Below are 16,081 nucleotides of genomic sequence, written 5' to 3' on the forward strand. Positions count from 1 at the left end.
TTTAAAAAAAGTATGCCACTAGTTTAAAAGAAAAACATATGTTCAGTCACTAATCATTATACAAAAAAGTAAGTACTTTAGCAGGGAAAGCAAAAACATTACTCATTAATCTGTTTGTCAAGTTATTGAATGGTTATTTTTATGGAATCAAAAAGACATAATTATCTTCAGCAAGACAGATGACATGACAGATGAGATAAGGCAAATACATGAAACGTTATTTTTTTTCTCAAAAAAGTTTGAGAGAAAACTAGGTCAAAAATCAATTAAGTTTTTAGTGTATTTTGGATGATGTTTGTTTCACTTTCTATTATTCTTCACTAGGTGTATGAGGGTGATGATGTTGAAAGAGTACAAAATCTGATTGAGATGTCAAAACAGCTAGACATGGACATATACACAGTTCCTATAAATATATTTGTAGATGACACAAGTGGTAACAGGTACATAGAGTATAAACATGCAAGAAATTGTAAAATTATTTAAATTTTAAAATAGTGATTTGATAACAGGTATCAATACCCCCAAAAGGGTTAGTGAAAGTTATTGTCATTGTGGATCGTTCTTTATCTATCATTAAATATGAAAATAGATCTTCTGACATCAGACTCGGACTTCTCTTGAACTGAATTTTAATGTGCCTATTGTTATGCGTTTACTTTTCTACATTGGCTAGAGGTATAGGGGGAGGGTTGAGATCTCATAAACATGTTTAACCCCGCCGCATTTTTGCGCCTGTCCCAAGTCAGGAGCCTCTAGCCTTTGTTAGTCTTGTATTATTTTTAATTTTAGTTTCTTGTGTACAATTTGGAGTTTAGTATGGCGTTCATTATCACTGAACTAGTATATATATTTGTTTAGGGGCCAGCTGAAGGACGCCTCCGGGTGCGGGAATTTCTCGCTGCATTGAAGACCTGTTGGTGACCTTCTGCTGTTGTCTGTTCTATGGTCGGGTTGTTGTCTCTTTGACACATTCCCCATTTCCATTCTCAATTTGACTTCTCTGATGAAACCACTGAACTAGTGTAAACCATATTTGTTTTTCGTAAATTGTTTTGTTATAAATTAAAACTTTTGTTTTCTCAGTTGAATAGTGACATTTTTTCATGTGGGAAATACTGTATGGATTTTTTTCATTGTTGATCAACATGATCAAAGCTGTGTACACAAGCCTACAATTGCTTACATAAACTTCATTAGACTGTATAAGACAATTACTTATATAAACATTATACAGGTCAAAAAAATGGAACCCATTAAGTGTGTGGACTCTTCAGTTGGCAGGATTACCAACTTCTGAAAAGATGAAGAAATCATCACATCATTTCATTGGAGTAACAAAACCAGAAGACAGGTCATTCGTTACACCTGTGGTGAATGATTTGAATGACATGTTTTAGTAAGTGTAAACATTAATTAGCAAAATAGAAAAAAAAAATACTTTCAAGAAAAAGACTCTTTGATGTGTATATTTTTACAAGAGAGGGTCAGTATAGAGCAACACCTGTAAGGTGGTAGTTGCTAATGGCTAGTACTTCATCTCTATCTGATCAGATTTAGGTTGAACAGAGACAAACATTGAAAAGAACTCAATAACATGTCTCGCGGAGTCATCGATCTCTCGTTTGTGCATTGGGGTCTATTTAGGGGTATTTTAAGGGGCCTGAATAAGGGAAGGGTTAACTAGAACACTATGGGCCCGATCCCCACCTAAACCATATATATACTTGTATAGGACAATAAAACCAATCAATTGAAAAATATTAATTAATTTGCCTTAATCAATTCATTAAATAAATATACATGTTTAAATGATTTTACACTATTCATTTTTTGGGGCTCTTTATAGCTTGCTGTTCGGTGTGAGCCAAGGCTCTGTGTTGAAGACCGTACCTTGACCTATAATGGTTTCCTTTTATAAAATGTGATTTTGATGGAGAGTTGTCTCATTGGCACTCATACCACATCTTCCTATATCTATGTACAATGAATGCTTAATGTTTGTTCTTTCAAATTGTTTGCATTGATTTTTGGTTAACTGTCTATAGCGCTATGATTTATATCGCTTATTATCAGTGGTCCAATTGACAGTTATTTATATGGCGCCTAGACTAAAATACACAAGAAATGAAGCTACATATTATCGAGCTATTATATTGTTTATTTTAGAATTTTTATAATTTGGATAAATATTTTACATTGTTATAAATCAAATATGAGAATTTTGAGTCAAATCAGAATACATGAAATCCCAAACTTGATCAATGTATTTAAATTTTAGTGAAGGAAAAGTAATGTATGATGCAGCTTACAATAAAAATGTTATTGTAACATCCCAAATAGCAGTTGGGTTAATGGACAACAGTATGGCCTCAGAATTTTGTCACTCATGGGTGCTGCAGCTAAAGAAAACTGTAGATTTTGCAGGGTAAGACAATTAATGATAAATATTATCACTGATAAATAGTATCTGATCATGAGTCAACAATAGTCTCAGGTTTCCTTTTTTCCATTGCTGTGTAATATTATAAAGGTTTATTGACATATGATAAATTGTTTTCTTTTTTTCTTCTGTTGAAATAAGCTAGGTCTACAGGACACAGTTTTAAATCTATGACTTATACAATATGAAATTCATGTCAATAGCTATAAACAGTTCCCAAAAGTTCATGAACACTGCTTAAAGCTCTTTTGGGTTACTTGTCCAAAAACTAAAATCCTCTTTTAGCTCTCATGGCCATCACTTGGTAATTTCTGCCATCGTTCTTAAACTTTCACAAAATTCTTCTATGAAACTATTTAGCCAAATTGAACTTATCTTGGCAATAATCATTATTAGGGTGTCTTGTTTTAAGATATGTGTCTGATGACCCCCACCTGCCAACCAACATGTCCTACATGGCTGAAAATAGAACATAAGGGTAAAAAGCAAGTTTTGTTTATTATTTTGAAGCTGTTATAAATATTGAAAATCTGAAAGGGACAAAAATGTTCAGAATGTTTAGCTCTACCAATTGTAAATATACGTCAAAACTTTTCTTGATATTTCACAAAATAGCACTGAAACTGACTGATTTGCATTAACAACCTGTTTAAATATTTATTATCTCCCCTTGAATTTGATCATTATCATTTCTTGCTGATAGAAATGACATTGCATTTAAGGAATAAAAGTACTGTAGTTGAAAAGTTGCCACCGTCAATTGTCCATTTGACGGTCGCAAATGTAGTTTTACTGGTGACGCTTAGCGGAGACGGTAAAACGGAGATTTGCGGCCTTCAAATCAAAATTAACGGTGGCAACTCTTTAACTACAGTACTGTTATTCAGATTCTAATACATTACAAAAAGAAATAATACGATAAAGCTTGAAAAAATGTATAAATTTGACATACAAAATAAATTCTGCGAAACTTAGCGAATGATGTTGGCTCGAAGACGTCATGGCTAAACGTGACGTCATACAAATGAAAACTTACAAACTGGACGTTATTACGTTACCTCTGCGATTCAAATTCGGATAAAATTACATTAAAACGGTGAATTCGAGGTAGGTGTTGTTTTATTTTCGATGATATTAGTAATTGAACATTTATTGATTCAATCAATTCAAAATGGCGGGTCCCTCCTTAGTTACGCCTGGTCAACTGTGGATTTGATGGTAACTTTTAGCCAATGAAAAAAATTGTTACATAAAAATTGCATTAGAATTGTCTGCATTAAACTTTATGAGCCATCAATGTTCCCAGTCTGCTAATTTATTCAGGTCCTATATTTTATGGTCTTGAATTGGATCACATTTTTTTTTTACAAAAACCCAATGACTAAAAATTAATCATATATATTTTATCTTGTTCCTTTTTTTGTCAGTATCGAAATAACCACTTACTTATTGGAGAATTAAGAACAAAAAATAAAACTGAGGAAATTCTAAAAGAGATTGAAAATAGTACAGAAACATCAACAATGACTGGGATAAAAAAGAAAATATTGGCTGAAGAAATGAACAAAGCTGCTCATTGGGATCCACACAGGTATGCATGACTTTATTATATATTATTATATATGGTGTGAAAGCATTATTAGAATTACAATATATAATCATTTTATAGTTATATATACAAGAAGCAAAAACAATTACATGCACTGAAAATTGAAACTTAGCTTTGGACATGCACACTTCATATATATTGTGAGGCCCACACATACACAGGAATGTTGAGAATGCTGAGCTCTGCCAATTGTTTACATTACAAAAAATCTGAACTTTTTTTTTCAAATAATCACTGAACCATGAAAGTGAGGTTAAGGACAATGGACGTATGACAGGCAAAAGCTTATGAACATGAGGCATAAACAAAGTATGAAACATGCATGTCTTCCAACTTCTTAGATCATAAAGCTTTTAAAAAGTTAGTTGGCATTGCCGCCGCTGGATCACTATCCCTATGTCTAACTTTCTGAGACAGAAGTTGTGGATTACGGTAATGTTTACAATAAATCATAAGGTACAGGTGCAGGGTAGTTAATTTAAGAACCATATATATTTGTATTCTGTAAATTTGTTACACCTAAATCAAGATTCATTATTGATTTAATCAATAATTTATAATAAAACTGCAATAAAAATATTCTTACAATAGGTATCACATATGATATCAAGAAATCCACAGTTTTACTAAAGCTAAACAACCAGCTGCACTGTTTAATTATTGTTTTCTTTTTAATTATAATTTCAGGGACATTCCTCCAGATATGCTTCATTGCATATACTTAGGAGAAGTTGCAATCCTATTAAAATGTATGCTAGGCAACTGTACTGACCAGCAGAAGGTAATTGTGACTTGATATCTTTTGTTTTAATGCTAATCATTCTTTTAAATACTATAAAATTTATTTATGTAATAGTCTAGCTGATTTATTTCTTTTGGATGCCTACAATATAATTTTTTTTTCACAGGTCTATGTTCTAAGTAAAATTAATTAGTGTGATTCAAATTCTTAATCCTAATCTCAACACCAAGCTATGGTATCTATTGGTGCATTATAACCACAATTTTTTGAAGCATCAAATGTTTATTATTTCTATTGGGTCAAACACATAATGGCACATAATGTTGTTAAATTCTTTCATATGGAAAACATGTTATTATACTGACACATCTGCAACTTACATTTATGAAAGCAAGTTATAAATTATAAATGTAAAAATTAACTCAATTTTAATGATTATTGATCATAAGTTAATGTGTATATATAGGCTTTACTCATTATTGAAGGCCGTACAGTGACCTAATAGTTGTTTATTTTTGTGTCATTTGGTCTCTTGCGTAGAGTTGTCTCATTGGCAATCATACCACATCTTCTTTTTTATATTTATTAATTATTATTTACTGAACATACATTGAAATCAAATTGACATATACTATTGTCCATTAAAGAAACAAATTATGAAATATGAAATACATATTTGAACTTAACCATTGAGACTTTTGGACTGAGCTATGCAAATGTCAGAATAAGTTCAATACCGTTTTAGAATCTAATGCATTCTGGGTAATATTTACAATAGCGTACACCAAAACGTTGTGATTGGTTTAAAACGTGATAAACAATAGAAATGCAACCAATGACGTGACTTTATTTTCATTTTGGTGGTGTACGAACAATGAGATTACCCATAGTCCTTTAGATTCTGATTAGGCGAATTTACAATATGTATTCCCTTTACTTTTAATGGATCCTGAGTAATTGTCTCTATTATTGGAAAATTGTAGAATACAGTTGTGAATTCCAGCTGATAAAAAGCCAGCTTATCTTTATGAAATGTTTATACATTGTATTTAAATTTATGAAGTGTTTTGTATCACAGCACACTTTAAGATCAATCTTTGGTAAAACATTTTTGGTAAAGATTGCATAATCAAAACCGTTTTGTTGCTGGCTAAGGATAGTTGAAGATAATTCTGGTTCTTTTAATACTTCTGGTTCTTTCTTACAGGAAAATTTACAGCTAACGTTAAATGCAGCTGACTGGAAGGGCTTTCATCACAAATGTGGAGAAAACTTTGTGAAATATCACAAATCAAGCCAAGGGAAAGACTTCAGGTCATTTGTAAGTGCCAACTCATTAAATTGCTGAATCCATTAAAGAATTATATGTTTTATATAGAAATCTGGATTCAGTTGTGGATTGGTGATTTCAATTGAGTGTTACTTATTACTTAGCAATGCATGGGAAATTGCAGTTGAATCCAGAAACAGACCATGTAAACTATTGTGACTGTCATAATCATCACTTTGCATCTATCCATGAAACCTATTGCAAATAACATCTTACACATTTGGAACTGTATCATAGTAACAGTTAATGTACGTTGAGGTTCCAATTAGGGTTAAAAAAACCATCTGATATACCCTTGCTTTTTCCAGTTTTCCAGAATATATACTGTTATTGCTATTTTACGAATTTTCCTTTGATCCTGTTGACTGATAATTTCCTTTCTCAGCGGAGTCGTCAGTGATATGAAAATAGAGTTGAGTGATGAAAATTATCGCTAGAAATTAAGGGAACATGTGCTGTTGTCCAGGAAATTAACAACATCTTCATAGGCTAAATAGCGATAAAGAGATTATCATTGGTCATCTCAACTCAATTGCTTATCTTACTTTCCCCGTCCAGCTGAAGCAAGAAAATCAATCTCTTGAGATGATCAACGATAATCTATAAATATCTTTTGTTTTTAATCCAATGATTAAACTATATAGACATATTGTAATCTGTAACTATTTTAACTAATCGATCAACAAGTAAAATAGTGTTACCATATGCAGTATTTGTTTGAAATAATAAAAATACTGCATAAATGTATATTTAATGTAGAGCATAGAGCATTTTTATTTCTAAATCTAGGTACAACTTGCACCCTTTACAGTTCATCACGCAGGATTTAGTAAAGAAATAGTAAAACTTTGGTGTCTATTGTCTGAGGTAGGTAAAACTAACAGGTTTAACTATCTTACAAGTATCATAACTATTTTGATAAATTGTTTTATATTACATAAGCAAAAGGAAGCATTCTTAGGAAAATATTCTCATTTATACTGCAACTAGTTGTGTTTATTTCTTAAATAAAGTAACACAGCTATAGTTTGTGGCCCGAGAACACAGTTATTTCGTAGTGCATTTCTTTTAGACAATAAATTCAAATTAAAAAAATCGCACCTGCTCTATCTTAAAAAGATTTTTACAGTGTAGTGTACTACTATTGATACAAATAATATCAAAATTATAGGAACTTCTACCAGCTCTAACTCAAAATGTTGACAATTCTGTGTTAAGGGGGGCTAAAATTCAGTTTGACAGCTTCAGACATTCTAATTTTTGACCTTTTTTAACTGGATCAAATCACTACTTAACATAAAGATTCAGCACCCAAATTTTTTTAACATGTAATTTCATCCCCTTACTTAATATTTCATGCATAAAATATCAAGAAATAAATTGGGAAAGTGTATCAAAAAAAAATGCAAGTTATACACTGTTCACACTAGGGACTATATTTGTAGACAACGAAAACCAAAGGACGATAACTGTGTCCTTGGACCTTGTGCAATGTCAATTTCATCATGGAACACTTTCTCCACAATCAGTAGTTCATTAAGAGATGAAAATAAGTTGGACATTTGTGTTACAATTTAAAAAGCTATCATTGTATTAGTTTAAGTTGCACCCTTCCCCAGTTTCTCAGCCTCATACAAAAAAGTTTATATTTTTCTGACATTGACCTTATATTGTTTATTTACTTCTTTCCAGAAAATTAGGCACTTATTGGCCTAGTTTTCTTTGTAGATAGATATAGGAAGATGTGGTATGAGTGCCAATGAGACAATAATTTAACTCTCCATCCAAGTAATAATTTATAAAAGTAAACCCTTATAGGTATACATTACATATGAAAACTAGCATATCATCTCTTGGTGTTTGTTGCTAAACAATAGTTTAGTTATGCAGTATACAGTAAAGTTTGATGTTTGCTTAACACATAATTTACTATTTCAATGAGTACTTACTGTGACACAAATTATTATTTAAATAACCTATGTATGAGCTTTCCATAATTTTTTTTTCGTGCTTAAAGATACTGATTTTATGTTTGATTTAAAGTTTTGCATTTAGTTCTGGTTCTAAAAGTTACAGAATTATGGTCTCTGGTGTTATAGTAATGTGTTTTAATCTCACCTGGCCCAATGGGCCAAGTGACCTTTCTTCTCATCACTTGGCATCTGTCGTCCGTTGTCTTAACTTTTACAAAAGTCTTTTCCTCGGAAACTATTGGGCCAAATTGAACCAAACTTGTCCACACTCATCCTTGGGGTATCTAATTTAAAAAAATGTGTCCGATGACCCGGCCAACCAACCGAGATGGTCGCCATGGCTAAAAATAGAACATAGGGGTAAAATATAGATTTTGGCTTATATCTCTGAAACCAAAGCATTTAGAGCAAATTAGACTCATCAGTAATGCTCAGACCAAAATAAGTAAAAAGCCAAACAAGTACAAAGCTGAAGAGCATTGAGGACCCAAAATTCTTAAAAGTTGTGGCAAATACGGCTAAGGTAATCTATGCCTGGGATAAGAAAATACTTCGTATTTCAAATAATTCATACTTTTTCATACAATTAATTTATACATATGACCATATAATTAATATTCATGTCAGCACTGGGTTTGTGGTTCATTAGTAATTATTATTATATTTATATTTTCAGATTGTTCAGTTGAGTAACAAAATGAAATTGCTGGAATCGGAACTCACTAGGCTGGGTGATCTGCAGTACCAATTTAATGAAAACATTTACAAGCAGTTTCCAGAAACATTGAAAAAACAGAAAATACACCATAATCTCCATACTGAGCAACAAATCAGACTTCATGGGGTCCCTATAGGTTATACTACTGGTAAAAGTTAATAAATGTTATTTTTATACACCTAGCTGTTGATTATTTGTTAATTTGCTATTCAAGATGTTTGGATTTTTTAGTACTAATTTATCAGTTGATTTTTTTTTAAAACAAACTACAATTTGGTTGAATTCTAACAGGATTGATATTCCAGCATATAAAAGCATGTAGTCAAGTAATTGTTAAAACGATTTTCAAATTGAAAAAAATTCAAAATTGAGAAAAGTAAAAAAAAAATATCCGGAATTGTTGAAAGACATGTATAAGATGAAGAGACAAAAAGACAACTCAGACCACACAGAATTGTAAAAATTAAGAACTGAATGTTATATAATGCAACTTATTAATTTGACATATTTTTCAATTTACCTACAATTGTATAATTATTTTTTTTATTTTAGAGACAGGGGAAAGCTTGTGTGGTATAGTCAAACATTTTCAGAGCATTACAAACCACCACAATGCCAACAAAGACACAGCTTTGAAGTTAGCTCATGTTGAGGAAGTTTGCCATATCATTGACAGTGGGACATGGTTTTCAAATGGGAAAAGGTATAGGACAGCATTTATCATGTGATAATTCTTATATGATTTGCATATTTGGGAATACATTGATATTAGTCGAGAAAACTTCGAGTAGCTGTTCTTAATGTTGTTTTTTTTTTCGATAGACGACATTGACCTAACTTCTTTTCATAACCAATGTAAACAAGATGGTGGCAATGATAACACAATCTGGACCGAGGTTAACAAAATCTATTTTCACTTAGCGTTAATCGTTAAATAAAAAAATAAACACAAAACATTTTTTTGAATGATAATAAGAGTTTTTGTAGTTTATTCTTTATCAGATAGCAAATTCACGAAGTACATATATTTTAGTTAACCAACATATATATTCTTGCGCTAGGCTTATTCAATTTCACAAATATAGAATTTACGTGTGATATGGGTTATGAGTATGGTTAAATGTATTCCTTATCTCCAATTCTAAAGAATTTTATCGCACGGCGGGTAAATTATCACGTTTTGATTGGTTTAAAGCTGTCACGTGGTGACCCCCTATGGATCCGTAGGGGGTTAGTAAATTTCATAGGGGGTTCATGACGTCACATCTACTGTTTATGGTGACGTCATCTATTACTGTTGTTGTGTTTCATTGTTTATTTTTCAGTAAAATGCCGCAGAAAAAGTCCAGCGAACGATAAATTCGTTGTACGGTTAACTATTGACCCCCTACGGACCATAGAGGGTGAATAAAATCCATAGGTGATTCGGCCTCCGGCCTCACCCCCTATGGATTTTACTAACCCTCTATGGATCGGTAGGGGTCAGTAGCGAACCATATAACTTATAATAAGGAGTAAACACCTTTTAAAGGAATTTATTGGTGTAGAAACTGGACCAAGTCACTCACAAACTTCAGACTTTTATTTGTTTGTGAGTGAATTGATCAATTTATACAGGGGAACTAAAAGTAATATATTTTTTTACAGAGTTCAACCTGCACAACAGACAATTGAAGAGATAAATCATCCACGGATTCAAACTTTTGTAATGGGAAATAGGACACAGAAAGAAGATGGTAGGATTTTAGTTTTGGATACAATAATTTTTTTTTAAAGTTGCTACAAGCTTTGAATGAAGTTTCAGAGGGTATCATGTTTTTGACCCGTTGTCTGTCCTTATGTCAGTCTATCAGTCCTGTTCTTGTCATCGCAACTCCTCTAAACCACACACCAGAATTTCATGAAACTGGTAGATAATAAAGACATACTTTGAAGGTGTGCATATTGACAAGAAATTGATTCAATTTTTTTTTCTAGGAGTAATGCCCCTTTGAACTTATTTGCCTCAATATACTACTGCAACAGTTTGTCATCGCAGCTCCTCTGAAACTGCACAACAGAACACCCTGTTGATATCTGTTGGGCTGTTAATGTATGATAAGACACCTAATTGCAGGATAAATTTATAAACCAAAACACTGAAAGCTAAAGTTTTAGGCATTATGACTTCCCACAAGAAACTGGGAGTTGAAATCAGATGCTATAGAATTGTAAGCCTATTCTCCTTAACTAATGGCACCTGTAATGTTAAACAATTAAAAGTCAAATCATTAGAAGTCAAAGTATAGTATTTTAATGAGTCAATAAATAAGTTAAAAGGGAAGAATGAAAGGAAATATATGTTCAGCTGTTCTTGAAACACTTAACACCATTTTCTATACAATAAAACTGAATTCTTAAATAATTTAGCAGATATCACTTAAATGTATTATAGTCTTCTTAAATAAATTGACATTTTACAATTTTTATTAGAACAAATTATAGGAGTGAAAAGAAATGTAGGAGACGAAATCAGAAACATGAAAAGGAAGGATGGAAGTAAATTAAACATTGGAGAAATTGTTTATTTTAAATTAGATGACCATGTAAGTATGCCATTTTTTTTATTCCAGACAAGGTTGTTCACTGTGATTTTCTCACATGCTTTAATCATGATAGATAGACCATTATAGTGCATTGACTTGACATTTCAACGATATAAGGATGAGGCTTAGAAACAGGGAAATGCGAGGCTCTGCAATCTAGAAAAAAACATTTTCAATTGTTGTTTAATGTGTTAATATTATTTATTTGATTCAAATATTGTGAAAAATCGCCCTTTAAAAGGCCTCATATCAGGCGGAGAAATATGCAACACAGTGAACTGTACATTACCTGTTGAAACCCTCAATCGATGGTGAACAAATTTGTTTGAGTATGGACTAAAATATCAACTATACATAAATCATTTATAGATTTCAAACAAATATTATTAACAAATGAAATATGTTTTTCCAAAATATGAAATAATTAAGTTTGAGTCGTTCCACGCATCATTGTAACATTGGAAACAAGAACAGGTTGAAGAGGTAAATATTTATGAGGAAAAGTGATATCAGGTCAGTGACGGTATGTGACAAAGAAATATACAGTCAACGCATTTTGACTGCTCAAATAGAATGAGTGCAGTATGAAATAATACAATATGAGGATGAATACCATTAAACCCCGGAGCTTGTTCATTGTCCAATAGTTCCAAGCTAATGATTGCCATATTAGAGATATGAACATGTTCAATTTAAGATGAAAACACTAAGTTATTATCAAAAATTATTACATAAACATGTCTGTTTAAAAACTAATCTGTGCATCTCCGGGTGATTTAAAACAAAAACAAAAATCAGATGTTACACACCTATTATAAACAAAAATCAGATGTTACACACCTATTATGTATTTCCCCAGATAAATCACTCAATAATGAAAATTTTTCCTTTTGATAAGTTCATTGTTCATTTTTAGAATTAAAACAATAAACTGATACCAAGGGGTAGAGATACATTAATAAATGCTTATAAATGATTTTTTTTATGGATTTTTATTGGTTGGAATCTAAAAGTTTTAAATTTTAAGATCCAAATTTAAAGTTTTTACACCTACCTTAATCAATTGTTGTAAAAGATGCAAAATATCATAAATTATGCAAACAATTCAAATTTAAAGTTGTTATTTTTTTGAAAGATAAAGTATCTTTAAAATGTTCTTTTTCAGATTAATTATGGTAAAATTGACTGCAAAACCAGTTCAGATGTTACTGTTTTGTTGATGATACCTCACCAGGAAGATCCCTTATTCCATTGCAAGCCTTACACTCACCACAAGAAGAAAAAGCTTGCCTTACAATATCATTGAGGGCTCTTTGTTTGTATCTCATGATTGTAGAAATGGTGGATGCTGTTCCATGGTTACAAACCAATCTATTAGACAATTTCGTCATAATTATAAACATGGTGTCTATCTTATTAACAGATTTAAAATTCATTTTAATTATAAACAATTTAATTCCTGATTTAAGGGCATACTATATAGTTAAGCTATGTGTTCAGGTTAAACACAATAAAGGGAACAGTCCAAGTTTGCACCTGGGGTAAGAAATAGAGATCAGCACAATTGAAAAAGAATTGTTATCCTCAATTAATAATATTCGATTTTTACAAAACTTATTTGGTAAGTGAAAAAACTACTGGAAATGTTTTACATTTTAATTTTACATTCTAATTTGTATTTGGTTAGGCAAGTGCTCAGATCACAGACACTACTGGTAATAGTCACCTCTGGAAATGTATGTCTTTAATAAAATATAACAAGTCTTTAAAGCACTATTATAATTCCAAAATCAACTAATTATTATACCAAACAAAGAAATCACAGGAAAAATGTTATATCTTTTATATTTAGAAAAAAATAATACCACCATTCTTAATAAATGAAAAACCGGATTATTGGCTACCTTTTTCCATAAATTTTCTGAAAACATCAATACTTTAGGTGAATAAAATTTAGTCAAATATATTTTTCCGTCAGTCATACTACTGGAATTGTAAATAAGTCAAAAATAAAGGAAAATTTACCATAGAATATACTTGGGGTCATCAAAATAACTTTTAAATGCATTCTTCAAACAAACAAAAAACTCTAATGTCAAATACAGATCTATAACAATTCTACATGATTGTGTTCATAATATGAATTTGAAATAATGCCAAAAAAACTCATCTCTTCAGTTTATAACCAACTGATACAAAATTGTTTTTTTAATAATATTTTCTGGTTTTAAATTAGTACATCAAGAATTTTAAGCAAATTATTGTTTTCATCATTTTTATGCCCTTCCCCCCTTTTCCTGTAGACATAGGCAATAGGGGCATTAAGAGTTACCCTTTACTGTCTGACCATCCCATTTTCGTCTCTGCACTTTAAATTAAATATGACTTATAGAAATTTAATTAAACTCCTACACAACTCTAAATAAAAACTCACTTGCAGACAAGATCAAATTGAGCAGTATGTCAATAACCTTTCTAGAATTATGCCCCTTTATAACATGGAAAATTGCAATAATTTTTTTCTTGCAATCTTAAGTTTTCCTGATCCAAGTTTTATGAAACTCAAACAAAATGCTAAGAACCACGACAGGTAGACAAAATTCAAATATAGGTTGTGAGTCATTTACCATTCTTGAGTTATGCCCCTTTTTAACTTTGAAAATTGGAAAGTTTGGGTGGATACCTTCATATTCTAAGACACACTCTTATTCTATTTTTTTAAACTTTGTATCAAGCAATAAATGATGCTACATTAAGGCAGACTTCAAAGAATCTATACATTCAGCCATAGTAGTTAAACAAAAAATATTTATTGTTGTAGTGGACTGAAAATATTTTCAAGGCTATAAATGATCAACACTTAATAGATTTAAAAATGTATAGATAAGAAAATTAAGTTTTATTTCAATTTTTTATGGGCATTAAGATAATCTGAAAATGAATACATTTACAATTTGAATAAATTTAATGGAAAAAATATGGTCATTTTTGAAGGGCAATTTCAAAATTTCTGAAAAGGACAATTTTTGGATCTCTTATCTCACCTGAATTTAAAAATTATTTTAGTCAGAATTTTCAAATTTTGAATTAAGCTAAAGGATCCAATGGCTTATATTGATAAACATGATAAAGAGAACTGTATTTATTGTATTAAGTAGTTTAGCTGTATAGCTAACACAATGAAGACATATTGTAAATGTCCCTTTTATTGTGTTTCACCCTTTGTATGTGAATGTGTTTTAAGAATTTAACATAGACTACACATCATGTTTTATATTTGTATAAAAATAAGAGATGTAATATGATGCAATTAAGACTATTATATATCCACTAGTCTGTTGTTGTTAACTTTTACAAAAATTTTCTCCTCTGAAACTACTGGGCCAATTTAACCAAATTTGACCACAATCATTATACAAAATGTAAGGGTGTCTAGTTTAAAATTTGTTCGACGACCCTGCCTGCCAACCAACATGGCTGCCATGACTAAAAATAGAACGTAAAATACCTGTTTTTTGCTTATATCTCTCAAACTAAAGCATTTAGAGTAAATTTGACATGGGTACAAATGTTCATCAGGTTTAAAATCAGTCAACCAGTAGTTGGGTAACGCTGCACTTGAAATATTAATTTTAAGAAAATTTTGGAGGTTTTAGTTATCTTGAATATTTTTATATATAGAAATAAACTGTAAACCCAATAATATTCAGCAGAGTAAGATCTACAAATAAGTCAACTTACCAAAATTATCAATTGACTCCTTAAGGAGTTATTGCCCTAAATAGTCAATTTTTACCAATTATTTGTAAATTTTTGTCATTTTACAAAAATCTTTTTCCTGAAAATAGAACATATAGGTAAAATGCAGTTTTCGGCTTATAACTCTGAAACTTCTAAGACAAATTTAATCAACCTTGGCCACAATCATGAAGAGGGTATCTAGTTTAAAATTGTGTCTGATGACCCTGCCTGCTCACCAACATGCTTGACATGGTTAAAAACAGAACATACATGTAATGGTAAAATGAGTTCTTGGCTGATACTCTGAAACTTAAGCAAAAGTATAATGGTTGCATTATTTTATGCATCAATTGTAAACAAAAAATTCAGGTGAACGACACAGGCTCCTTGTTTCTTGATATTGTTAAGAAATATATTAAATTCAAGAGGAAAACGGAGATGATTTCTTTCAATTTTACTGATAGTACTCATGGAAATAAGGTCTTAAATGTAATTAAGAAGCATACAGAGATTTTTTTTAAATCTGTATTTATACTGATTACAATCTAAATGAAAGCTATAACTGTATTAGAATTTGGTAAAAATACCAAAGTGTACCACTAACTGAGCATTGCTATCTCATAGATTGAGCCATTTGCTTCCTTGTTTAGTATATTTCTTAGTAAAGTTTATTTATCAGTGTACATGAGTATCTGGTAAATTTAATTTCTAAAACTAAAAATAACAATATCAAACCTGTTGCATTTTGGCATTTTACAAGATTTGCATAGGAAATTTCGTGAAAATTTTAATGTACAATAAATCAATATATGTAAAGATATCTGGTTTTGAACACAACCATATTGTAAAATATCAGCAGTGAGTGCAGTCAATGATCTGAAAGGCAAAACAAAAACTTATTTTGTATTGATTTGTATAATGGTATAATGGTGTGATGGTG

General features: G+C 30.9%; 1 protein-coding gene and 1 long non-coding RNA gene across 2 annotated transcripts; both read left to right on the forward strand.

Annotated features, from left to right (window-relative positions):
* Nucleotides 1–270: 270 nt before the first annotated feature.
* LOC127732801 (uncharacterized) lies at nucleotides 271–8,786 on the forward strand. The gene is made up of 4 exons (XM_052241973.1): nucleotides 271–443; nucleotides 1,238–1,399; nucleotides 2,282–2,428; nucleotides 8,774–8,786. The coding sequence occupies exons 1-4, from the start codon at nucleotides 370–372 to the stop codon at nucleotides 8,784–8,786; spliced, it is 396 nt and encodes a 131-aa protein (XP_052097933.1). The 5' UTR covers nucleotides 271–369.
* Nucleotides 8,787–9,390: 604 nt separating this feature from the next.
* Nucleotides 9,391–12,652, forward strand: LOC127732802 (uncharacterized). Its single transcript, XR_007996435.1, has 4 exons — nucleotides 9,391–9,518; nucleotides 10,463–10,551; nucleotides 11,288–11,400; nucleotides 12,566–12,652. It is a non-coding gene; the product is annotated as an uncharacterized LOC127732802 (long non-coding RNA).
* Nucleotides 12,653–16,081: the final 3,429 nt, after the last annotated feature.

This window comes from Mytilus californianus, unplaced genomic scaffold (genome assembly GCF_021869535.1).
Source record: "Mytilus californianus isolate M0D057914Y unplaced genomic scaffold, xbMytCali1.0.p SCAF_28, whole genome shotgun sequence".
Taxonomy (NCBI): Eukaryota; Metazoa; Mollusca; class Bivalvia; order Mytilida; family Mytilidae; genus Mytilus; species Mytilus californianus.